Source organism: Gallus gallus, chromosome 20, assembly GCF_016699485.2.
Source record: "Gallus gallus isolate bGalGal1 chromosome 20, bGalGal1.mat.broiler.GRCg7b, whole genome shotgun sequence".
NCBI classification, from domain to species: Eukaryota; Metazoa; Chordata; class Aves; order Galliformes; family Phasianidae; genus Gallus; species Gallus gallus.
Window position 1 is genome coordinate 13,804,089 of NC_052551.1, and position 25,569 is coordinate 13,829,657.

The window sequence follows — 25,569 nt, forward strand, 5'->3', positions numbered from 1 at the left end:
AGCTAGCAGCTAGTCTGTCACAAAAAGCAATCTTTGGGTCTTCCTGCAGGCCTTAAATTCTTGCCAGTAATTTTCCCTCAAATATCTTTCTCCACACATTGCATTTCTTCCTCAAGGAGGCAGCAGCAGCAGGGAAAATCAGTTTTCCTTTTACAGTTAGCCTCTTAGTTTAGGAAAGCAATATGTGGAGATCAGTAATCTGTACAAATGGTGCTGCATTTCAATCTTGTTCATTTGTGTCTCTGATCAGCTTCTGAACTGTGCCCTCACTGCAGATTCACTCTGGGTCTGTATTAGCATTAGTCCAGCTTAAAAAGCCTTATTAACCTTTCAGATTTTGCTCTTTTTATTTTTTTAAAGCATTCAATTCATTCAGAATATCTGATCCTTAAATCTCAACGGCAATACTAGGAATTAACTCGTTCCCACAGCAATTCACATTTTACAGAAAAAATCAGTAACTTAGAAATGTTTCAGAGCTTTATGTATTTGACTAGAAGATTTTAAGTTAGAAAAACACTACATCTAAATTTTCATACAGTATGAATTTTTGAATCTGACACCATTTCAAGAACATCCTGCCAACTTGAGCATTCCTTTTAAGAAAGCTCGGTCAGGTTCTGTGCAAAGAAATTTCTTCCAGGCAAAAGGCATTCAGGTTCAAGAGCACAGATGAAGTAAACAGGTTCCTTAAGCTGCATACCGATATTAAAATACAGCATTTGTTTGCAGTCTCTTATCTCCCACAGACAAGCATGAAGAATACTGAACCAAACAAATGAACCTACAGTTGTGCACATGTAAAGGAGGGTACAGCACAGAAATTCTGTGGCTTGCTCTGAGAACAGCAGTTGCAAAAAGACCTAAAGAAACTCAAATCTTCTGGCACCAGGTACATTTTTTCAAGGGCTGCCAATACATTCAATAAGGGAGAAAACATTTGTAAGGGGAGTGGGTACAAGTTAAAACATTAATACAGTTGTAACAAATACTTACAGTAAAGGAAAACCTCCAAATCACCAGCAGCATTTGACAGTGGTGACAGATTAGAGAGAACCATTTTCCAGACTCATGTCCTATGCTTTACCATAAGTAGCCTTCAGGCAAGTGACAGAATGCAAAATTCATTATTAGCAGCTACTGTAGGAATCATAGAATGAGCACATCGCAGGTCAGTCAACAGCACCCAAGGACAAGTTTCAGTGCACGCTTTCCACATGTAAGATTTGCTTTGGAGAAAGGAGCAGAGGAAGCAAACATTAAGGCTAATGTGAAAACAGCCCACGAGGAAACAGAAGTTCCAAGTGCCCAAGAGGAAGCAGAAGCCCATCTACATTCACACTTCAGAATTAGCAAACATTGCATTCTTCCTCATTTTTACATGTCTAAAAGTAATTAAGAAAAAAACCACTTTATTTCTATATCCATTTATTATTCCAGTCTGTAAAAATATAAGACTAATATACAGCTACAGCTAGCTAGATTCATAAAATCAATCTTCATTCAGTGAGCTAACAATGTACATTATACATACATAAGTTGTAAGAAAAATACTGATATTTGACATTTTAAACAAGTTCATTCATGTAAAAATCACATTCCAAGTAGAATTTAATTAGAAAATACATAATATTCACAAAAATACACGTTAAAGACAGGCTGTGAGAACATTGCCCTAAATTTAATTCAGCTGAGGAAAAACATACGATTCACAGTTAGGCTTGACTTCCCCAGTACCAGAGCAGAACTTCAAAGTAAATGCATCTTAATTCTATGAAGAATTTGCTTGTTTCTCCCAGTAAGGTGCACTTATCTACCAGCTGCAATGAAGGAAAGACTTCCCCCATGCACATATACAACATATAACACTACTCAAAGGAACTTCAGTTTTCTGCTCCATTTTGAAGTAATTTGGATATTTATAAATTAATTTATAAAATCTGGGTTGAAAATACAGTTTACATATACAGGATACTTAATACACAAAGATTACATTAATAGCAGCTTAATTTTATCAATCACGCATAGCAACCTCACTATCACTTCTGGATTTCTTTTAGCTAAAGATAAAAATCTGTATGAAACAGTCAAGCCTTTAAGCACTTTCTTCCAAGGAGAAAATTATAAAGATGTTAAAAATTTAGGAGGTAGTGAATGAAAGGCTAACGATATCAGCATATTTTAAAAACCCTATACTGAGCCTTAGTACCATTTATATATAAAGTTTAGCCATTCATAATCAACCATTGATCATCCTGAAGTAACAGTTTAAAAATATTTCCTAACAGTGTATACATTAGTAAGATGTGGAAGAACTTCAGAAACTTCATGGTCACTGCAGCATTTAGCAATTACATGCTGTGCAGCCCGTCCCTGTAACCATAAATAAATCTAAATATCAGTTTTTAGTATGTATACTTAGTGTTTTGTTTTAATCAAATCCCAAATGCTTAGTTTTGCTATGTGTGTTATTAAGTTCCTATAAAACAGAACGTTACTCATCAAGAGTATTATCTCACATATTTAGATCAATTAGATTATAGAATTGCAGAAAATGTCCTAAGAGATGAATTTCCATGCAATTTATAGTGGGACTCTCGTTAGTTTTCTACAAACCCTTCATGCCGGTGTACATCTCCAACATATTCATGCACCTGTTGAAGTACAAATTGGGTAACACACGAGTTTGGCAGCACACTAACTTTGGGCATTTGTACTTCAGCAGTAAGTTACAAGGTAACTTTCTGTAATTAGCATTCTCAGAATCAACCCTCCTGCTTAAGTTAATAGTTCATCTTGCATCCAAGCTGCAAAACACTAATGCACCACAGCAGACCCACAGCGCACATCCTCTGAATGAGAGCATTGAGTATGCTACCAGTTCATCTTCTGTATCCACGGCCCTCATTCTTTTCTCATCCAAGTGCCTTTACTCCTTTAATTATTCACAATACATTCAAGTAAACAAAAGGCACAGAAGTGCAAACTAGCATAGTAAATGAAAGTCACCATCAGCTGATGATTTCATACAGGAAGGAAAGTCTTTGATAAAGGAAGAAGAAGATACTTTAAAGTAAACAATCTTCCTTTAGTAAAGGAAGTATAGAGCAGCACTGTCAGAAAATGTTATTGGAATTTACATATTGCAGAATGAAGATTTATTTTCTTCATTTCACACTAAGTGGATATCGTTACTTCACATCAATAATTAGCAAAAGTAAGTAAAACACTTCAACACCCGCGAGATTTGAACTCCAATGTCAAGATTATTAATTTCAAATTCAAATGCATTAAAATTTAATGCCACTAACAACTGAAGCAATTTTGTTTATATTACAAAAAGCTTAATCAAATACACTTTTAGCCTCTGATACACTGTGAACCCTTGTGCAGATGCCTTAATACTAAACTTCTAGTTAGCCCCATATTAGTAAAGTTACCAGAGGTAGATGTTCCCTCAGAGTAGACTGGGGGAGAAAAAGAAAAAAGAAAAAAAAAAGTTTGTCTCCTTTGCTGCTTGTTCCATCTCTCCCCACAGGGCAGAAGACGCTTCCAGGAACCTGGAAGCACAGTACAGAACTGGTCACATCCTACTGCTTTCTTACAGGTTGACTCAGACTGTTGGATCCCTGTTGAGAAGCTCTATTCACCTTCTTCCCAACTTTATTAGTTCCCATCTAATTTTCCTGCAATAAGTTATGTTCCCAAAATAGAGTTGGGTAGGGAACAGAGTGCCAGGTGGTAAAACAGAAGCTCCTAAGAAGGGGGGGAGAGAGCGCTAGAAGCTTGATTGTGCTTTTGCAGTATCAGGACTTGTCATCTGTATTTTGCTTTATACACAGCAGCTCTATAATATTCAAGACAGTCAGCAGTGCACAGGAAGATCAGCATTTACAGTTTAGTTCATTAGAATGAAAAATTTTAATATCATACTGCTCAAAAAAGTTCTATTAAAGTCTTATCCTGATTTCAAACTGTTTTCTAAGTACACGGATTTAAGTCAATTTAAGCTGCTTTAAATGTGTAGGTGTGAAGAAAGTCATTTTTCACAACATTTAGACTCACAACGACAAGCTTTGCTAGCAGAAATCTTTACAGCTTCTGCTAGGACTGCTTTTTGTTTTTTAAAACATGGATTATATAATGTTATTTTTATAGCATTAAGTTTACATTTGATTTCTTTAATATTCACTGAGATTAGCAACTAAATTTGACGATGTCCTAAATATTGCAAACTAAAATAAGAATGGGTCTGAGATACACAAGTGTTAAAAGCTTCACATTTGTGTTTTAAAATCGTAGTGTAATTGAAAGTAAAACGAAACTCATGACAAAAGGCAAATTAAAAACAATACAGATACATGACTAACGAGCCTGTGGTTACACACTCACAACAGGACAGTCAGTCTCAGAAGGCGCTATCTGAGGATAAGCTGCTGACCTCCTCACATACTGCAGTTGCTCAATGACTCAGGAACTTGACTAAGAGTACCTCTTTCTCGGCCCACCTCCTGCTTATTTTTGCTTTCTCATACGCAGAGCCATACAGACAGCTCTGTCAGCAGTCAAGAAGAGGTCCAGAAGTGGAATGAACTAACTAAAGTGGCTCCGTCATATATAAGCAGCACTTCAGTTGAACATGAAACCACAGCACATTAGATAATCAACCTCAGACACTAATGGAAGTTTAATGCCACAGAACCAGTGGTATTTTGCATAAAAAACAAATAGAAGTACCGTTAAGAGAAAGCTCACAGCCATCTCTTAGCTATCCTTCACCTTCAATTTAAATTTCAGTCAGTTATCAACTATTTTTTATATTTGTGAAGTATTTACATGGAAGTGCAGTCAGTCAGCTTACATCATTGTGAATTTCTTACATTTACTATCTTTTCCTCCTTCTGAGCAAATTGCAGTGCACAATGGAGAGGTATAAAACAGCGTATATAATGCCAAATCAAAAATGTATAGCATCCTTGCTCAGTACAAAGCACATCATGTAATTTCATAGTGTTATTATAGTTCCATCTTCTTCTAATGACTTATGATCTGGGTTTTGTACTTCATATTCCATGCTAATGTTGCATGCTGACTGATTCAAGTTCACCTCACTGGGAGGAAGGAAGCCATTTTGGGTTGGCTCGTGGAGCAGGTCAATCTGCGTCAATGATTCTAGGCTGGCAGGTGTGGCTTTAGGAATTTGCTGTGGCTCACCGCTATCTTCAATAATGATGTCCTCCTCATCACTCTCTTCTTCTCCTTGCAAGAAATTTGCTAAAATATTTGGTGTGCTGCTTGGAAGACTAGATTCAGTAGACTGACCAGAGCTGCCAGAATTCCGACTGTTCCTCACAACATTATTTCTCTGGTTTGCTGGTCTGACTGTAATGATCAGGTTACGGCTGTTTGCAATCATCATGTCTGTAACTTGATCAAGGCTTTTTCCTGAAACTTCTATTCCATTCACCTCCAGTACTTCATCATTGACAGCCAGTAAGCCTGTGCTTTGAGCCAGGCCCCCGGGAACAAGCCTGGATATGAAAATTCCTGGAACTTTTTCTAATCCATGTGGCGTTACTCTGACACTCGAGCCATCCCGTATATAGAATCCAAGGGGTTTGTCAGTTCCATACTTGTAAAGTCGTACCCTGCGATGGGTTTCTGGAAGAATATCTACGTCTATTATAGAAGATACTGGTCTGAAGTCTTGTGGCATGCTAATGACAATGTGTGGTTTCTTCTTGTGATTATCTGGACGCAACACATTTGTTAAGACGTTTTTCTTCCTTGTCATAGTATCGGTACCAAAGGCACTGTAGTCTGCATCTTCTGTAAGACATAGCACACTGATGATTAGATTGCTTTATATGTAGGTCATATAGCACTGCTTTCATGTTTTAGGTTAGCAGAATGAACAATCTAGTCTAGAAGGTTTCTGGCTTGCTACAGTAGAAATGTTTCTCTCTATACTTGAGACAAGAGCTCTGATGCAACACAATTCATCAAGGCTTGCAAGGTTACCAAAGGAAAGAACAGCTCAAAAAAAGTAAAAAGAGTAAAAGAGAAAGAACTATATTCTAGCTGCCCGAGAAAGGTTAGAAATGGAAAGAATGAGTACATTCCTAGAAACATTTTAATTTTATTCAGAGTAATTCCATTCGTTAGTTTTCTCTCCTCAAGTTTCAGATCACTGGAAAAGAAAGAATGAAAGAGGGAAAGCAGCCAGAGTACCCATTATTGCCCAGCTCCTGGAAGTGATCCAAGTGACCTGGATTCAAACTCCAGAAACCTTATTGCATTCTACACTCTTTTCCCTGCCCCCATGCAATGTAGGTAAAACGGCTGTGGAACAGAAACAAAGAGACCTTGCACACACATACTTCTAGCAACACTGTTCGTACAAGCAATGCTGCAGTTGCCACTGTTTGATAGGAAAGTGCACAAATCAGGTGTGTATGCTTTCTTTTTTAATAAAGAAGAATCTAAGCCATACAAATATTTCTAATGGAAATAAATGTGTTCTGCAGAAGTAACTTTTTTTGTCCAAACAACACCCACTTTCCAAAGGAAGCTTCCATTTTAAGTATACTCTAACTCCAAAAACAATGAACTGAGTTTGAAAGGTTCTTTTAATCAGCTGTTCTTCAGCAGAAAAACTAAGCAGAAAAGACTAAATGAAAGTATTAGATCTAACATCAAGCAAGGAGGCTTTAGAAATAGATCTGTTCATCGGACGTCTGAGAGAGTCAAGTCAGTTTGTGGCAAAAGGTGGCTCAATTTAAAAACACTCAAGAAAAAAATCCACCTCCCCAAAGCATGTAATAGGTGGACTGTCTTTACTGCATAACACTTGTGCAAATGCAAGCTTAACACTGTGTAAAATGTGTTTTGAGATATCTGACTGGAGATCAGCTATTAATAATCCTGTACTACATAGCTGAAAACTAACACATTGAGTTCTCAGACAACATGAAGCAGTTATTTTAATCTTTGCATTAAATTTATCATCAAAGTAAAAGTAAGAGTAGATGCTTTGCTTTTATCTACTGACAAACCAAACCAGTTTCAAGTTCAATATCTGGTCATTACATTGTGAAGATTTTTGTAATTCAATGAGTTGTAATAGCTTCACTTTTTTTTTTTTTTAATTTGGAACTACAACTGCTTGCAGAAGAAGGGCAATTGTGAAATAAGAAATTAGAAGGGTTTTGCTTTAAACGCCTTCACATTTAAATACAGAGTAATACATAACGGAAGCAAGGAAGTGATAATACAGACTTTTATACAAACAGATAACAGTGACCTGAATATTAGAATTCAGTAAGAATGCTAATAAGTGCAAAGTTTATTTTTTTAGGTCGTGAGTTTTCCCTTCCCCTACCAGCAGCTGGCATGGAACTCAGTTATCTCTCAGAAACTTCTGTGCATTTCGTGCTTAAGTACTACAGATTTTTTATACTCTAGAACTCTGATTTTAAGAAACTTCCATTTTGATTTGCATTTACATGACAGGTTTCTGAGCATTTAATATAACATTGCTCCAAAATATTTTTTTTTTTTTGGTGGAAGTTTTCCATGAAGCTAATTACCAAGTTGAATGTATTTTGACTAATTAGTTCGATATTACTCAGACCTTTGGCCACACATACATTTATTTAGAGTGTATGGGAACTGTTGAATCACAGCCTGAACCTCTGATTGACCACCTGAGGCAAGTGCTGAGTCAGCCACAGGGGCACAGGTGAACTCAATTTCACCTGAGTGACCAGAAGCCAGGAGCCTGGCTGCACCCCTCCTAGACCCCATTTAAGGGCTGACTCCCAAGGAGGAAGGATCTCTATCTGGTGATCACTCCTCTTGGAGCCCTTCTGTGAGCCCAGGACACAGGTAAGCTCTTTATTTCATTACTCCTTTATAACATGATAATCTCTCTGGTCCAATACCTGTTTGCCATACAAAGAGTAAGCTCTCTTTAAGGGAAAAAAAAAGGAAGAGGAGGATTGTATACACAAACCATTCTGGCCCACAGTGCAGAGTGCTGATGGAAGCACTAGCACATAGGTACTAACTTACACCAGTACAAGTGAAGCACTGGGTTTAATGCAGTAAGTGGTTTAGAAACTGTACACAGGAAAGCTGTACCAAAACAGGTAGGTATTCATTTTCTCATAAGGCCTCTTCTATCCCTATGAAGTATTGCAACATCAAAAGTATTCATGGAGGATATCCACCAAAACCAAATCTCAAGTACACAAATTCAGATTCTCGTCAAAGATTCAGATGCAGTATGTAGTAATTTCTACATCTGATATGACAGAGTGTATGCCATATTTGAGCTCCCAGCTTCCTCCAGCTGGTCAGTAAAACAACTCCAGCTTCAAAGAAGGCACATAGCACAGTTCCTCTCCTGCTACAGCCAGGTCTTCTGTGCCTGGATGGTAGACCTGGAATGCACCAGTTATACAAACAAACAGGCATTTAGTACATCCCAGAAGAATTACTGGATCTCACAGATGATCCCACTTAGCTTCTGTGCTCCTTACCCAACAGTTGCTCTAAAACTAGTCACACAGCTTCTCATAGTTTTCTTTCCTAGCCAAGACACTTTGGGAACACACAAAAATAATCATCAGCCAATGTGGCCTAGCACTTTTGTCCAAACCAAATTTCTCATACTAGTGAAACATGAAGAGTAGTTGCAGAAGGACTAACTTTAAAAGAAATACATGAATTTGTCAGTGTGGACTAACAGACTGAGAAGTGCTTTTTAAACAGACCAACAGAAGAATACATATTGGAATAGATATGAACTTCAGAAGTCTTTTGCAAAACAAATACCATTAGAATTCTTAACATTGAGCTGGCACTTTTGCTTTTAGAAATATATTTCAAGTTACATGATACTTCAATTGAAGTATACCAAAGTTACAAGTTATATGCCAAAACATCGAAGCAGAGGCTTTGATTTTTCTATCATGGCTAGTCTTAAAAGCCTAATGATGCAAAACTAGTACAAACTTTATGAAATACAGTTGAAGTTGCATAATTTGTGGGGAAAAAAGAATAATGAAAGGTCAACAAAGAAAACTCATCTCTCCATATCTCATCCAAACAGTGCAACTGTTTAGAAAGTTTGTTCAGCAGCAGAGAAGTTAAAGCAATACTCTTGAGTACAAAGACATCTTTGTTCTGGCACCTAGCTAATCAGTTTAAAGCTACAGTGAAAGATATTTTGGCATAAAGCCACAAGACAAGGTATTAACTACAGATAACATTAAGGAGAATGGCCACATAGCATTGGAGTGATTTGTTTCTTAGCAATTTCAAACTCAAGGTGGCACTGATCTGTATGTACTTACTGAAGGAAATCTAAAACTGACTGCAAGCGTCAAATCTGGTTTCAATTCAATGTTGTTCAAGACATTCACAATGTTTTCCTGATCTACTGGCAAGCCAATGTAATTCACAAAGAGTAACTTAACATTTGCACAAACCCCAAATCATGATTATGTTGGAATAAGAATGCAACTTACCATTTTCAAATAAGGCCCAATAAGTCATCTCTTAACTAGGCCCAAATTATAAGAAACCCATATTTTTTTTTTTTTTAGGAAGAGGACACAAAGGAATATTCTCCAGAAAGTTGTTTTTAAAAAAATGTTTAATGGAAAAAGAAAGTTCACCTCAAGAAACAGAAATGAATTAAGAACCTGCTTTTTACTCTATAAGGCTGTGCACCAGGCATGATGTGTAAGAATAGGAAATTACAATACACAATTCTAAGTGATTTTTATGGATGCTAAATGGCCTAATTTCTTGTCCTTAAGATAAATGTATTCAAAACACAAAACCCCCCATACCAAATTGCCCTTCAGTGTCTGTGGGGACAATCTCCCCCTCCTTGCTTTTATTCACAGTATTACTTTTCTCACAGACAGAGTGACTCCCATACATCTGGATTTAATCATGATACAGCAGTTCAATGTTTAAGTTCCAGATGTCAGCAGTACCTGTTAATCTCTTAAGCTCCTAGATGAAATTTCAATTGGCAACTTTTCTACAAACTGATAGCCGTAACTCATGCTATAACAAATTCTAATTTAGACTTAATGCTGAAGCAAGTGTTACAGAAATACTAGTTATAGTTAGAAAAACCTGAGAGGATGGATAATTTCATTAAAGGATATCCAGGTTTCTTACCACATCAAACAGTAACCATAAGTCCTTTGGATGCGTAACTTCCCAGTTTTCATAAGTTAAGAGTCAAAAGTGAACATAAGATAGAAGCATGCTTACTCTGACATGTCAATACTCCTTAAAGTTAAACTTCCATCATCACCACTGTCACATACTGCTAACATCACAAAAGAATCCTGACACTCTCAACCTTAAAGCTTTCTTTGGATACAGGGCCAAGATTATTTATGTTTGATGTTATTGTCGTTTACTCATATCTTATACCAGCTTTCAAAAATTTATCTTTAGATCAGCAAGAGAACATGATAAAGTTTCGTATCTTTTAAAACAATACAAACTCCCTCTTCCATGCTGCCACCTGGCACAGCCAGCAATAACTTTTTGTCAAAGATCTTAAGTTTCCCAGCTACTCTTGTTGGGAATACAAAGAAAGAAAGTTCTGCTCTATAAGAATTTTTAAAAGATTTTTTCAGCAAAATCTTTCGGTGATTCAACAGAGTTTATGGAAGCCACAACAAACCTTACAGGAAGAAAGTTTACTTGAATTGCTTATTGTTAATTATAGTTTCAGAGCAGTGTAGATCAAAGCATCCCCATTAATAGCAGATATTAGTTCAAACATTCAATTCTCAAATTCATAGATGTACAGACAATAAGCTGTGCAGTTAGATGGACCACACACACCTGAACAGTAAGACTGCTGCATGTAGATCTCAAAGTCAAGCAGCTCAGCCTTATTTGTAACTAAGTTATCAAAAATAATGTATAGAATAAATATTTACTTGCTTTCCATTCTACAGGTCCCTGTTCTACACAGCTAGGATGCTAATGGATTCACAACCTCAAGATAATTAGAAGTGACCAAATAACACAGAATGCAGTACAGTGCTGGATTTATATGCCAGTCTAGGTTCCTTATTACCTAAAACTCTAGAGCCAGAAGACTATAGTTCCTATTGACAGGGACTATTTTCCACACAGCTTTTTCTGACAATCAGTTCTTGGCATTGTAAACTTAAATGGGTTAATCTTATTTCTAGTTGTGCATTACTATCAATTCTATTCGCAACTCCTTGCACCAGAAACATAAAAGTAATCCATCATACTTTTAAGAAGTATGAAGAACAAAGCATTATAGATGTAACCATAGTAACATTAGCATTAAGCGTTTAACACCAGCAACAATTTAAAAACCATATGGTGTTAAATGTAACCTCAATAATCCTAGTCTGACAAAGTGGCTTATCTGTCCTTGTCATATGGCTACTGTAGGAGATTAAACAGAATCATAGACCTTTTCTACATCTACATTCTGTTAACATAAACAGTTCATCTCCTTGACAATTCAGAAATGAAAGCATACAGACCTTACTATACTAAACTCCACACAAAACAAATGCATTGTCAGAAACAGCAGCTGGCAAGCAGCCACAGTTTTTGAATACTGTTTTTGTGTCAGATCATTTGTTGTGGACATTATTACTTTGGAGTGAGAATGTCAATAAAAGCTTCTGGTGCCCAAGTATTTTCTAGGGAAAACAAGCCTGTTGATAAGCAACAGCCAGAAACAGCACACATATTTACAAAATGGCTGAGCAATAAATGGTGTGTTACTTAAAGAACAATCACTTGACTGTTTGTCAATACAGGAATTTCACACTTGCATTCATACACACACATACACCCCCCCCCCGTATTTAACTAAGAAAATCAACAGGCGTAGAAATTCAGTTTTCTTTGTTCTCTGAATTAAAACAATCTGAAGTCACATAACTAGGACTCCATGCTCCCTATGCTCCCCATCCTCCCATCCCCTTTAGATCTTTACATTGAATATATTCTTCTGGACAAGAACACATACAACTTCAAAACAGAATTCAGCTTCACAGATGAAGGCAAACACTAGAAAAAGACAATAGAACTTGGACCTAGAATACATACTATTTTTAAAAGCTAACTGACAAACTAATTAGCATTCACACTTGAAAATGGCTGATTAAAATCACTGTCATTTTGAAAGCTCCACGTTGTTTTATCAGGAAAGCGTCACAGAAGCAGTACATTAAAAATAGTCTCTACATTCACATGTAATACTTTATGCAGTAGTATTCCTTTCCACCCTGTAACAGCTTTTCCCCTTGTCCAATCAAGACTGGAATTTTAAATGAAATACGTCCAACATACAGAGCATAACAGCCTAGAAATCTTGAGTTCAAAGTTCATTTTCATTGAAATGAAATAAGAAAGAAGCATTTGCTATAGATTTAACTTGATTTTATTCAACCAAACTAAATACAAGCAAAAGGCATGAGGTATAAGCAGGCTGCCTGAGGAAACTCTGCAAGAGATGTGAATAAATCTCATCACCTACAGTTGTGAAATTCAACACAATGAAATAGGGCATTTACTCCATTCATCATACTGAGTAAACAGTATAACTATAAACAAGTTATTACCCACTTTCCAAGCACGCTTACCTTTTCTCTGAATGAAAATCCTGAGTAGGGGATTGGCAGTGGAAACTGCTTTATGATAATTGTCATCATTATTTATGGGCAGCAGATCTCCATGAACATCTGTATATCCCACTAGAACATCAACGTTGGGTATCTTGTGCACATGCTGCAACAATCCATAGAACTCCTCAAACTTCCCAGGTTTGGACCTCTCCAAAGAAAAACGCCGAAATTCTGCTCCAAACTACAACAAAATATATCCTTATTAATATGGAAACCTAACATGCAACTCAAGCACAAAAACGTTTTGAATGTTTTACAATTAAGAGTGCACTATGAACTACAAACAGTGATTCTGTAGAGGCATAAAACTCCTATTTACATTGTGGTATTTTTTCCTCCCCAAAGTTTTCATAAGTTGTTTTCATCTGTGTACACCAAAGCATTCACTAATACAGGAATGTAGCATTAGGGTGACAAACTAGTGCCAGAATAATAGCAGATTCTCAGACACTTATGAAGTAAGCCATGTTCTGGGTAAGGGGGAGAACTGATGTCCAGTACTGATGTTGGCAGCTCAAGTACAGGAAGGAGTATGACCAACTTCCTATGGCACATGACCACCTGCAATTTCTCTAAGAAGTTTCAGAGCGCTTTAGAATTGCATGTATACACTAATATATGGCTATGGTTAATATATGCAAGACTGTACTGTTCATATTCCTAGTTGTCCTGAACAGAAGTGAAAAGCCACTTTGACTCAATGGATATAAAGAATAGCTGGTGACTTTCAGTACAAACTGTGTGCAGTGAAACTTTCATGAGATGCTCTTATATCAATTCTGCTTCTTTCTGAAGGAAGAAAATAAAAGGAAGCAACCAGCCGCTCCTCAAGAGCATTCAGAAGAATGAATCAAAAAATGAATCTGGATTGGACAGCCTCTTAAAATCTAGCTGTATCCACGGCTTAAAACAGACAAGATTGAGAAGACATGAGATCCCCACACATTTAATGAGTAGTATCGTACTTTCAGGGGAAGCGTTTGCACTTAGTATGTGTGATCATATAAAAAACACAAAATAAAGGCCTAAGAAACAATCCAGCCCCCTATTCCACTCACCTACAGCTTTTTAACAACTAATGCTGACAATGCTTAAGTGGTAGTTGGTGAAAGACTAAACTAAGCACAAAGAAGTAAACATTTGGTATAAACTGGTCAGATTATGGTGTTCTGTCCAGCACAGACAAGTTCCAGAACAAGGAGTATTAGATAGCAATTCCTCCAAACACTCTGTATCAGACACACACAACACAGAAATAGGGATACTAAAATGAATGAAGACATCATAACAACCAGGTTTCTAAATGATTCCAGCTTGTAAGAGATCTAGAAGAGCAATAAGCTACTCACTACAAAATATAAAACAGATGGTTGGTGGCATTTTTGTCAATTCTGTCACTGATCAGCAATGAACATCCCTTTAAACTATTTATCTAGTTTAATTTTAAGCAGAAAACAAGGTCATGCAGAATGAAATACTGCCAGAAAGTTCAAGTCTCAGTATCACATACTCAGGTAGGTGTTACACACAGCAGGTGGGAAGGTGCAAATTACCAGGCTGCAGACCAACCCTTACCTCACCACTGATTGAAACAGTTTTGGAGAATAAAGGCTTTAGAATTCTCACATACCAAGACATCAAAATGAGGAGACAAGGACCCTATTGTTAGCACATTAACACTGCACAGACTCAAACAGGCACAGCAGAACAGCCTACAACCTCTAACACCTCATCTTCAAAGTTCTCAAATAATGGAATTCTCTGGGGGCATTCTAGAAATATTCTGATTTCAGTAATTTTAAGTCAGAAGGGATGATTCATACGTGCTTACAAAGCAAACAACAGTCTGCAGGAGGAGCTTCCTACACGTCAGAAGCGGTGCTGAACTGTGATGTCAATGATGGAACATGACTCGTGTTCCTGCTGAACCTTACTTCAGCTATTTCAAGTATGAGTGCTACGTAAATTCTCCAAGCATTGTATCAATCTTCAGTTGTTTGTTTTTGAAAGACAACATAGTTTGAACAATTAAGCAACGACATGATTTAAAAGAACAGTACCAACAATCTTACTCCCAACTTGAAGCAAACGTGTGATTGCAGCAAGGATACAGATTTTCAAGCATGTGATGTTAATTTCTTCCCCCACGATTTCCACAGGTGTTATTCTCTAATAAAGCTTTCCACATGCTCAGTGCTACTATAAAGCTGATAAAGTAGAAAAGCTACAAAAATTCATTGTTTATTTTAATCTCATGTAATGTTGATATCAAATGAAAAATGTTGCACCGCATTCCACACCACACAAAGAAAAATTAGCAACTTTAATGAAGTACACAAACGCAAAATCAGAAGGCTTATCTGGAAAAACACAGAACAAGCTATGGCAACATACTAGGAAGTCACTAGAGATACACACCTAAGTAAGACTTGCTTATGAGAAGCGTCCTTATGACTTGTCTAACACTGCATGCTGCTGCTACACTATTAGTCTTCAGCAACAATAACAGAACATAAGCTCCAGCAACTGTATCTGTCTTATCAGTACATTAGATGTCATTCCAAACCAAAAAAAAAAAAAAAAAAAAAAAGAAAGTAAAAGAAAATACTATTCCCAGTCATAATGGGTTGTACAGGCATGGTTTTGTCAGTCAGGGCACGACTATTGATTTAGACTACCTAAGTACAGCATTGTACACTGATGACAAGCCTTCAAAACTTAGAGGGGAGCATTCTGTGCAGTGCTCTACCTCCCACACAGCTTTTCTTTTGGGGATTTTCTTCTCTTCATAGAAGGAAGATGACTCCTCTGCTACATTAAATCTAGATACTTTAAAATAACACATTAGCAACAAGTAGTTCAGAGGATGCTTTGAAACCGTCTTCATAATACACTCTTAAGACACGGCCCAAATTCATTAGAACTTCTCTGTAGAATGCCAAAGGAGGCATCTCACAGCTGATCCCTACATGTACTTTTAACCACGCAAAGCACACTACAGGGGAGGCTTGAGCTGAGACAAAAAGCATTCTGTTTATAAACACATTGTTCTGATTACTTTCAAAGTTACAAGGGCATAAATTAAAAAAAACTCTTCGTTGACCACAGTCACAGCTATGCTTAACTAGCATTTGGAATCATGGCAACCAAGCATTCCTGAGCACTCTGACTTTGCCCTTATGACACATGACTATATGGTTAAGTTAAGAACGCTTAAAATAATAATAATTATCATCCATGCAGGTTCTAAAAGCTAACCACATATTTTCTAGCAGAAGTTTTAGCACTTGTCACACTAGAGTTTAAAAAAGGGAAAAGAAAAAGATTCCGAGCTCCTGGCTGCCTCATCTAAGCTGCAAATGGATGCCTGGGTTGCAGGAAGCAACAGAGCACAGGCAGCAAACAGACCGTAGAGTAGCTTAGCAAAAAACAGAGGCACAAAAGTACTTTTTTTTTTTTTAAACCAATGAAAGAAAACACACTCTCGTAGAGACATGCTTGCAGTTTGCCTAGATGATGGAAAAGGATTTTAACTCAACACATTTCTTTAGTAGCTTGACACCAGTTAAGATTTCACATTTAATGTATATTAAAATTTACAATTGTAAACACAATTAATTGCAAAAGGACAAGCTAACAAAATACTACGACTATAAGGCAAATAAAAAACAAGATCTGTTTCAGAACCCTGAAGTTCTGCCAGCAAGACTATGGACAACCAGGAGGAAAAAAACCAATGGCAATGGATACAGAAATGCCAACAAGACAGACAGAGCCCTGCGGAGCTCTGACAGCCAGAGCTGTTGTGAGGAGCCACAGCGTACACACATGGCCTCATGAGAGCACATAAAGCCCTTAACAAGCCGCTGAATGAAGAGAAGCACAGCATGATGGGGAGCAGAGGAGGACTTAGGTCCACCACAAACACTAACTGTAAGAACCTGCTCTACTGTACTGGAAGAAACAAGCACAGGAACACACAGCCATTAAGTTAACCACACTTTTTTCCTAGTGTAGGCAAAGAACGAGGTTTAGAGCATATAAATTATGACCCTAGAACACATCTTCTGACTCCTATCCCCAAAGCTTCCACCACCATCCCCTTCCTCGTCTCCTGCTCACTCCGCACAGACGGGCCCAGCACCACCAACCCTTCTCTCAAGCGCCTCAGACCCCCCGTCGCCCCGCAGCCCCACTGCGCGGTTCCCGCCCCGCCCCGCCGGTCGCTCCAGGCCGCGCTGCGCCCCGCAGAGCCGCGCTACCACCCGGCAGGTGAGTGAGTCAGCAGCGGTCCCGCCCCCCGTCAACCCTCCACCGGGCTCCGCCAGAGCCCCGCGACCAGGAGCCCCCACAGGGCCGCGCCGACCACTCGGGCCCTCGGGACCCACCTTACTCTTCACCTCCATGGTGCCGAGGCCCCGGCTGCCCGCGGCCCCGCGGTGAGGCCGGTTCATGCTGCCGGAGGCTCGGTGTCTCTTCTCTTCTCTCCGCCCCAGGCGCCCACGGGTAGAATGAGCGGGAGCCTTGCAGCCCGAAGCCAACCGCACCGACAAACCACGGCCACCCCACAGACTACAGTCTCCGCGACGCCTCCGCCCTCACAAAGGGGGCAGGGGGCGGAGCCACGGCGGCTCCTGGCACCTGCCGCCCCGCGAGCCGGCGGCACCCGCGGGAAGGCGGGCTCAGCGCGCGGCTCCCCCACCGCGCCTGCGCCGCCGGGCGGGGCCGCGCACCTGCCGCTCGCGAGCATGCGCAGTGGCCGCAGGCCGACGAGGCCGCGCACCTGCGGAATTTCGGCGGGATTCCAAGATGGAGGGTGGCACCCCGCTGAGCGGGAGGAGGTGGAAGTGGAGAAGGCGGAGGAACTGTAACGCGATGAGGAAGTACGGTGTTTTTTTTCTGTAGGGGGCAGGTGTGGGATGTGCCTTGGTAACCTTTGCTCTGCAGTAGGCGGGTCCGATGTGCAAACAAAGCAGTGGCGGACGGAGTCCGGTCCTCTGCCTGCTCCGCTCGGCCCGGCCGCGGGCTGCGCCCCTCACGGAGGGCGGGTAGCGGTGTCGGGGAGCGCCGCGGGAAGGGGTGCCCCGGTTAGGCTGTGCCTCTACGGGCTGTGTGAAACGTATCTAGATCGAGCTGTAGGTTCGAACTCTTCCTCTCTGAATGCTCTTGCAAAGTCCACTTTGGCTGTAGAATTGTTGGTGGGGTTTTCTGTTTTAACCACCTTTCATAATGCGGTAATACGTCTGAGGGGTTTTCTGTAACCTTGTTTATTGGCGTTATACTGAGATGGAACAATTATTTTTGTGTAAATGTCCACATAGTGACCTTGGTAGAGGTATCAGCAAAACTCCTTAACGGGGGGACCATGGTACACTTTAAAATCTGAAGAAAAAGGACTTTTCATTTATGGAGTTTTATGTGTATAGGCAGAAAGTGTGTGGGTTGACCTGTGTAAGTCAACAACCCTTTGAAATGTGTCTCTTCCTAATGTGTGAGCCTGGTAGAGGAGAACTCAGTGTGTGCCATCCTCTCACACGCTGAGGGAGCTGTCACAGCTCTGTGAGGGACGTGGCAGCGTCCGGCTGGGTACTGAAGTCTCAGCTGAAAGTCAGTATACAAAAATCCCGTGCTGAAGGCTTTCAAGTCAGTGCTGTTTTGTGCACTTGATGTTACTCCTGTCATGCCAAAGGCAAAGAAATTGCAGCCATCGCTTAAGCCAGGACAACCTATAATTAGTACGGAAGATATTGCTAAGTATAATTTGCTGTCAGACCACGTCTAGGCTAATTCGCATCTTCCCGTCCTATATCTAGTGTGCTTTGTTTCTGTGCTGCAAAACAACACGTGCAGAGTCTAATCCATACATTTTGATAAAGTCTGTGATCCTGTAAGTAGAAGACAGTGGATTACAGCTGTGTGAACAAGACCTGGATAAAACCTTTTATGCTGTCACACTGTAATTATGAAATTGAAAAATGTTTGGACTACTTTCCATTCTTTGTTTTTGTTTTCTGTGCTGTGCTTTGCTTAAAGAGCTGTCGGAAAGCACATGGAACGCCTTTCCCAGTTTTTTAAAGCAGCTAGTTTGCCATTTTCCTTGGAAGAAGAACTTTCTGAAGGTGATTTGTGCATGTAGCTGATTTTATTGCTATAGGTTTATGGAGTATCACCTAAGATAATGTTTTCTTTCTATCTTGCATTCCTAGAATGGTTGGAGTTCCATGCAGTGGGTGTGGTAGCATGCTTGAGGAGTCAGGGCAAATTCATTTCAAGTCTCTGGAACTGACCTAATAAAAAGTATTAATCACTGGCATGCTTTCATCACTAGGAGCTGATGCATGAGGAAGGAATGCAATAAACAGCTTGATTTCAGCTAAAGATACAGTGAGAGGCCAGGAGTAGCGCAAGTTTACAGAGCTATTTTAGTCACAGATTCTACAAAACCTGTGACTTGGTCGAGACTATTCATGGCACGTTCAGTTTCAGCTTCTGTGAAGTTGAAAGACAGGTTGGGTTTTGTAATCCCTGGATCTCTAGGGACATTTTGGGAGGGCTTCTGTTCTGTTTCTTTTCATCAGAAAATTAGATCACAAAGTCCACCTTAGAGTACAGTGAGATCCTGCTGTAACACTTCTTTCCTATCTCAAGATTTTCCACTTCTAAGTGGAATGGTATTCCAAGCAGCTCTTCCAGGAGGTGAAAGATCGCTCCCAAGGATAAAGAACAAAATATCTGCCAATACACGTTGACTGCAACTGATGTGCTATGACATCTTTTATTGTAATAGCTTGAAGATTATGCAGTTTTTACATTTAACTAAAACTATTCTTTATTTGCATAAATCAGTGCTAGCTCAAAAGTGATCATTAGTTGGTGAGAGTAATTTGTTATTTTTTTCCATGGGAAGAGAAAAATAAAAAGGAAAATTAAACTTTATTTAAAAATATTATATATATTTAAAAAAGAGGATAATAAGGAAAGAAGGATAGTAAGGAACAATATCGTACCACAGGTTCTGCCTCTTTCTTTTCACACACAGAGTTTATTCTTGCAGGCTGCTTCTCCTCTTCTAGCTAGATCTGATTCATGTACTTTCTGCGCAAGTATCCATTATTAGTGCGCACTTCTAGTTCTGTTTTTGCTCAGTAAATACTTACACTGTTAGTTGAAGAACTAATTCTATTTTACCTGCTGAGGATAGATTGGATAGACAACGGGAGCTCCAATTCAACCTCAGTCTTCTTTGTGCTTTTCATACTTAATGAAAACTCTGACTTGAAACTTTAGTATCAGACTTTTAATAGAGGATCTGTTGCAAATAATTATGTAAGTATGCCATTCGCAGTATGCGATCTGTAGAGTATTTCTGTGATTTCTTGGTTGGGGCTTTAGTTGTGATAAATGTCTGACATTTTCTGAAAATACTTTCCTAGCAAGCCACAAATTAAATTAATTTGTACTCCCTGAGGTTTCTATCTAAAACAATTACAAAATTTTAAAGCTTTTTCCCCTCACTTATCTCACAATCCATTTCTATTTAATGACTCTGACTTGCTTGAAAATTCTTCATTATTTAAACTCATTAGCACTAATCAGCTGACATCTAACACTTGCGTGTGTGTATGTATGGCTTAGCAACCTAAAGGCCAAGGTGGTTCAAAAGGGGCCGTGCTGATGCTGGATCTGCATAGCTCATTAGATAACACCTCATTTTGTTTCTTCAGGGTATTTTTTAAGCAACACATATTTGCCTTTCCAGCACTCACTGAGTATTCCTGATGAAAAATTGGGAAAAAAATATGGTGGATCAAAGGTAATTGCTTGGAAATTTCTTTTAAATTTCACATTGGTAGAATTTGGCATTTTAGTTTTGTCTTGTTCTTAAAGAGAGAATTAGATAAAGAGCTCTGCTTGATAGACTTTTTGGAACAGAGACTTTGCTTTTTAGCTTTTCTTAGAAGATTCTTACTGCTGTTTGTGGGTCCTCTGCCTGTAGCTGTAGCCTGGAATAAATGATGCCATCAGTGCTATCTGTGACATAATGGGAACGTAACTTTTTGCTACAGAGGAATGGTTTTATACAGAAAGCCCTGCAATAGCTCTTAAAATTGCTTGGCACTACCCACGGTATGCTTAGCAGAGCAAGTTATTAGGTTTTGTTTGCTGTTGCAATCAATTTCTTACCAAACAAGGATAATATTTCAGCAGCCATGGCTCCTGATACTTCCATCTTTTATCTGCTGAGCCCCTGTTGCTGAACGTCTTCCTTTGTATCTGGGCTGGAGAGCGCTGCTTCATGTCCTCACTCCCTGCAGGGTTTGGTGCTCAGCACTCTGTGCTGCTGGTCTGAGTGCTATTCTGTCTTCAGTCGGTAATAAATCCCTTTTGTAGGGAAGTCCCTTGCTGGTGCTGTCCCAGATGCTCTTTTAGGTTCATAGAATTGCAGAATCATTTGAGTTGAAAAGGACCCTTGAAGGCCATCTAGTGCAACTCCCCTGCAGTGAGCAGGGACACCAACAGCTCGATCAGGTTGCTCAGGGTGTGGTCCAGCCTGGCCTTGGGTGTCTCTGGGGACGGAGCACCCACCCACCGCCTCTCTGGACAACCTGTTTCAGGGTCTCGGTATGGAGCTCTTCCTGAGCTCCTGGTTCTTCTGGCTGCTTTCTGATCTGCTCAGGACGTGTTTGTGTTCCCTGGGTGGACCCGGTGCCGAGTCAAAGTGCATTGGCAGAGATCGTTGAAGAACTGAAGGCAGGATCTGTAATCTTTTCGTTGCTTGTCTGATTGTGAGAAAATTTATTAATTTTGCAAATGATATCTGCAGCCAATCGCAAAAGGAATGGCAGCACTTTATAAAACAGTTCATTATTATTTATTATGATTGAATTATTAATTAACAGCTGAGTCCTTCAGGACGGCTCGGAGGGCGCCGACTGTGCCGGCGGTGCCCAGCAGGGGGCGCGCGGGGCGGGGCGTGCTGCGGAGGGGCGGTGTCGCGCGCCGCGCTGCTCGTTGGTTCTCACGTTTAATCCCAGTGCGTTATGTGCACTCGTGGCCTTACACGTGTTGGTAATTTGAATGCGCGGTTTAGCTTGTAATTTTTTAGTATTTCATACATTTATTGCTGAAATCATAAACCGAGGTTAGCAACATTTTGGGAAAAAATAAAACAATCGCTGTATTTAGACAATTCAATATATTGTTGGCTCGCTGTTCTGAGCTTATTTTTTGCACACACACATGGACAAATCAAACCCACCGTGAACCTACAGAGCCTACCCAGACAGACGTTTATACAATAATACAATAGAACCATCACTGTTTATTAACCAAGTAGTACCGATGCAGTGGTAATAAGCGAAAACAGAAAAAAGCAAGCCAAGGGAAGAAAAAGCAGTTCAGTTCTTCCATGTATGTCACATCTGGAAATACTGAAGCTGTGTGTGTTCAGCCGCTGCCCACTGTTGCTTCAGAACTCTGCTTCTTTCGGCTGCTTGGGCATTCCCTCCTGATCCGTAACACCATGAGCTAAAATATTCCAGTGCAGGCAGAGGGATGCACAAAGAAGCAGAAATATCGTGCTCAGAACTCTGGAGGCATATAACTACAAATTAGTTCTACTATAGCACACCCAGAGGAACGCTCAGTAAATATCCTCCATATAGGGATGATGTCTAAAGTTTGTTGTGTTATAGTAGCAAAAGTGCGTAGTCAGTATATTGATAGATAATCTACTTCTGTGCAAATTACTTCATGTTCATAAGCATCCAAGTAGCATTTCAAAATTAAAAGTATGCAAAATGAAAAGAGGGTGGAGAGACAAGCAATTGCTAGCATACATTTTACTTGCACTAAGAGCAGTAAGGAAGTGGATTGCTTTCTCCAGGTCAGCATAACGACTCCATTAAGAAGACTAACTACAGAGTTATTAGCTATTGCTAGCATAAACAGAGCTCTGGCTTACAGATGCATTTGTTAGAAGTTGGTTTAGTCTGGATCTTCCTGAGTACTTCAGTCTCTCAGGGTTTTCTGTCTGTAGTTCTGTTGGTTTTAGAAACAAAAGTCACTTAAGCCAATACTTTGACAATAAAACTGATGTTATTCTGATTATTCCAGAGCACTGGTGGGACTGGAACAATAAATGTATACTTTTTCAACCATCCTGAATATTTCATTGTAGAATGCTCTTTTTATGAGTGCTGCTCTGAAAGTAATGCCTCCTAGTTTGTGATGTTGGCCCGTGATGTTAGAGGTGGCTGCTGGTGGTGTGGCAGTAGGAGCTGAACCTTCCTACCAATGTCCTGTTACATTTTGTTGCTGTGTGACAGCTGGCAGCAGAGGGGCAGTCTGACAGTGGTGTTTGATGTGGAAGTGTGTGTGGAGCGAAGGGGAGGAATTGAATTCCTCTGTGCAAAAAATACGACACCCATTGACATTCATCGACAATTGCTGAATGTTTATGGAGACCAACAAGTGGATGCTGGTACAGTGAGGCTGTGGTGCTGCATTTCAGCAGTGGTGACACTGACAGTGGTCACCTCCACTGGTGCAGATGTTTTTGAGTGCAGCATGAAGGCTCCTGTTCATTGCTGGTGAAAATGCACAGCAAATGGTGATGACTACATTGAAAAATAGTGTTTTATAGCTGAGAATTTGCTCTATCGAATAGTGGTATTGTGCTCTTTGCATCTCCTGGAGTTTCCATGGAAATAAACAGGAGGCATTACTAAGTCTCCTACTTACAGGCAAAATATGTACAATGCCTTAGAAGCTGTGATGAATGTTGAGTGGCTGAATTAATATTTGTGAAGTATGTTGAGATCATCAGAGAAAATTGTACCAGTATTTTTTTTATGTCCCTTCAGGTCTGAGAGACATCTCAGTGTTTGTGTTTTAGTTTTTCTTTGTAAATATTGTAATAGTGGCAACAATTGAGTATTACATATGCATGAGATTACTAAACGTATTTATGTTAAAGGAAATTGCAGAAGAATGTAGAACTAGCTTGTAACAACAGCTTTTAGTTTGTATCCATTGTTTTCAAGAATATGTAAATTGTTACGTTATAGAACTTGCTTTGAACCCTGCTGCATAGTTAGCTGCACTGAACATCAGTATTCAATTTGGAAGTTCTGTAGCCAAGTGTTTTATTACAGTTTCATGGAAAAGGAGAATGTGAACAAAACGGTTGAGCAAGTAATCTGAAATGCAGTTAAAAATAATCAAAACCAAGTGTGAGCTGCACAAACACACCAGATGAAGACAGAGCAAACAAAGATAATAAAAAAATAAACTGAAATAAAAACAAGTAAGACCAGTCCTCATCTGAATTAAATATGGATGTCTGTAGTGGGAGTAATGGAACCTTAACTGTTTGTGTTTGCTGAGGGTTTGGTCCATGAAGTTTGTTATAGGTCAGGGGGAAATGACACCAAAAGTAAAGGTTTCTTGTTCAGCAGTGGTTTTGTAGGGCTCCTGCAGAGATTTGGTGTTCTGACAACTGTCCTCCTGCAAATCCAGTTACGTTGATTTAAAATAGTCCCAGCATGCTCCACCCTGCTATGAGCTGGCACTCTGAGGCATGAGTCCATACTCACAGTTGCATTTCACAGTCCATGTTTCAGGAGAGTCCTGTGCAGGGGAAGATGATGTGGTACAGCTCTCACAGTGCCTCTGGGGCTGGAGCACATGTCTGGCAGTGCTGCCTGTCTGGTGCTGTTGGCAGCTGTGAGCAGAGAGGCTGGGCACATAGCTCGCTCTGAGTGAGACCACTGTGGCTGTGTTTGCCAAGGGAGTGTTTCTTCAAACAGTGTGATTATTGTAAAACCCCAAAATACCAGGAAAAAAACAAGAGAACAGTGGTAGTAGTAAGGTTACAATTATTAGGTACGCAATATGTTTGCATATGCAGGTCCACGTACTTACATCCCCATGCAGTTTGTCTTGCTGGGAACACCACCTCTGATGTCATCTTTTTCCACCAAGCAAGCTCTTAGCTGATCAGGTGTGAAAGTCACTGTTACTAGAATGTCAGTGCTGGTTTTCCTAATACATATGAAACCCAAAGAAGTAGAGTTGTTTGCCAACTCCACCACCCCATCTATTTTTTTTCTTCTATTGTTCTCATCTTCATGGGTATTAATTCTCTTGTTCACTTTCTTAAAAACATTTTCAGCTGTGTGAGATATCTTCTGTTTTCAAGACTTTCCTGTAAACAGTTTTATAAGGTATTTAAAAGCATTTCCTCTGCCCTAAAGAGTTATTGTGTGGCATCTGCTGTCACCTGGTGCCTTGAGATCTTTAGTTTGTGTTTTATCCTCCCAATACAGGATGGAAAAGTCTTGTATATGCTCTAAATTTTGCTGAATGATCAAAAGGGAAGCAAACCCTGTTAATAATGAAGTTCTCCTGAGAGCATGTCCAACTTCTGTATGGCCAGTTCATTTTCTTCAGGGGCAGTGCCTTGCTTCCTGTGCTGTGTCAGTCAAATTGCTAACTATATAGGGAAATGGTGCTAAAAAAAAACAAGGGGAAAATGACAGATGGATGAAACACACTGTAACCCAAGGCAGGAACACATTTGAGTGTTGGTGTTTACAAAAGGCCTGGCAAGACATTGTTCAAAAGCAATGAGGAGTGATTGAGTGGACTCATACGATGAGGCAAGTAACCTAGGAGGATTTTGTGCTGTTTTCTACATCACCAACTCACATCTTTTTGCCAGGTTTATTTGGAAGGTGCCCTACAAGCCAGCAGAAGGGAGCTCGTCCTTGAGGAGCAGTGCCTGCTTGAGGAAGAGGTGGGTACTGCAGTGGTGGGTACTGCAGGAAGGGTCAGAGGGGGCTTTGGTTAA

At 39.8% G+C, this 25,569-nt stretch overlaps 2 protein-coding genes across 19 annotated transcripts in view; one reads left to right on the forward strand and one right to left on the reverse strand.

Moving 5' to 3' along the window:
• Positions 1 to 1,411: 1,411 nt before the first annotated feature.
• Positions 1,412 to 17,394, reverse strand: PARD6B (par-6 family cell polarity regulator beta). The gene is made up of 3 exons (NM_001044641.3): positions 17,105 to 17,394; positions 12,675 to 12,897; positions 1,412 to 5,829 (listed from the first exon to the last, which is right to left on the reverse strand). Exons 1-3 carry the CDS (start codon positions 17,168 to 17,170, stop codon positions 5,006 to 5,008), a joined length of 1,113 nt encoding a protein of 370 aa, NP_001038106.1. The 5' UTR covers positions 17,171 to 17,394; the 3' UTR covers positions 1,412 to 5,005.
• Positions 17,395 to 17,451: 57 nt separating this feature from the next.
• The window catches only part of FAM65C (family with sequence similarity 65 member C), a 229,984-nt gene continuing 221,866 nt past the window's right edge, over positions 17,452 to 25,569 (forward strand). For 11 of the 18 annotated variants that reach the window (XR_006931879.1, XR_006931882.1, XR_006931883.1 and 8 more), the window contains exons 1-2: positions 17,452 to 17,599; positions 25,441 to 25,515. The gene's annotated coding sequence lies outside the window, so the exon portion shown is untranslated. The remainder of the gene's footprint in view (positions 17,600 to 25,440; positions 25,516 to 25,569) is intronic. The other 7 variants (XR_006931869.1, XR_006931875.1, XR_006931880.1 and 4 more) reach the window with 1 other exon arrangement.

What these genes read in the sequence shown, in the direction of transcription:
- PARD6B (NM_001044641.3), bottom strand. Translation starts at nt 17,170, where the DNA reads ATGAACCGGCCTCACCGCGGGGCCGCGGGCAGCCGGGGCCTCGGCACC. An exon ending in CCATGGAGGTGAAGAGTAAG is followed by an intron (nt 12,898 to 17,104) that starts GTGGGTCCCGAG and finishes ATTTTGTTGTAG; the next exon opens with TTTGGAGCAGAATTTCGGCG. An exon ending in GATTTTCATTCAGAGAAAAG is followed by an intron (nt 5,830 to 12,674) that starts GTAAGCGTGCTT and finishes TATGTCTTACAG; the next exon opens with AAGATGCAGACTACAGTGCC.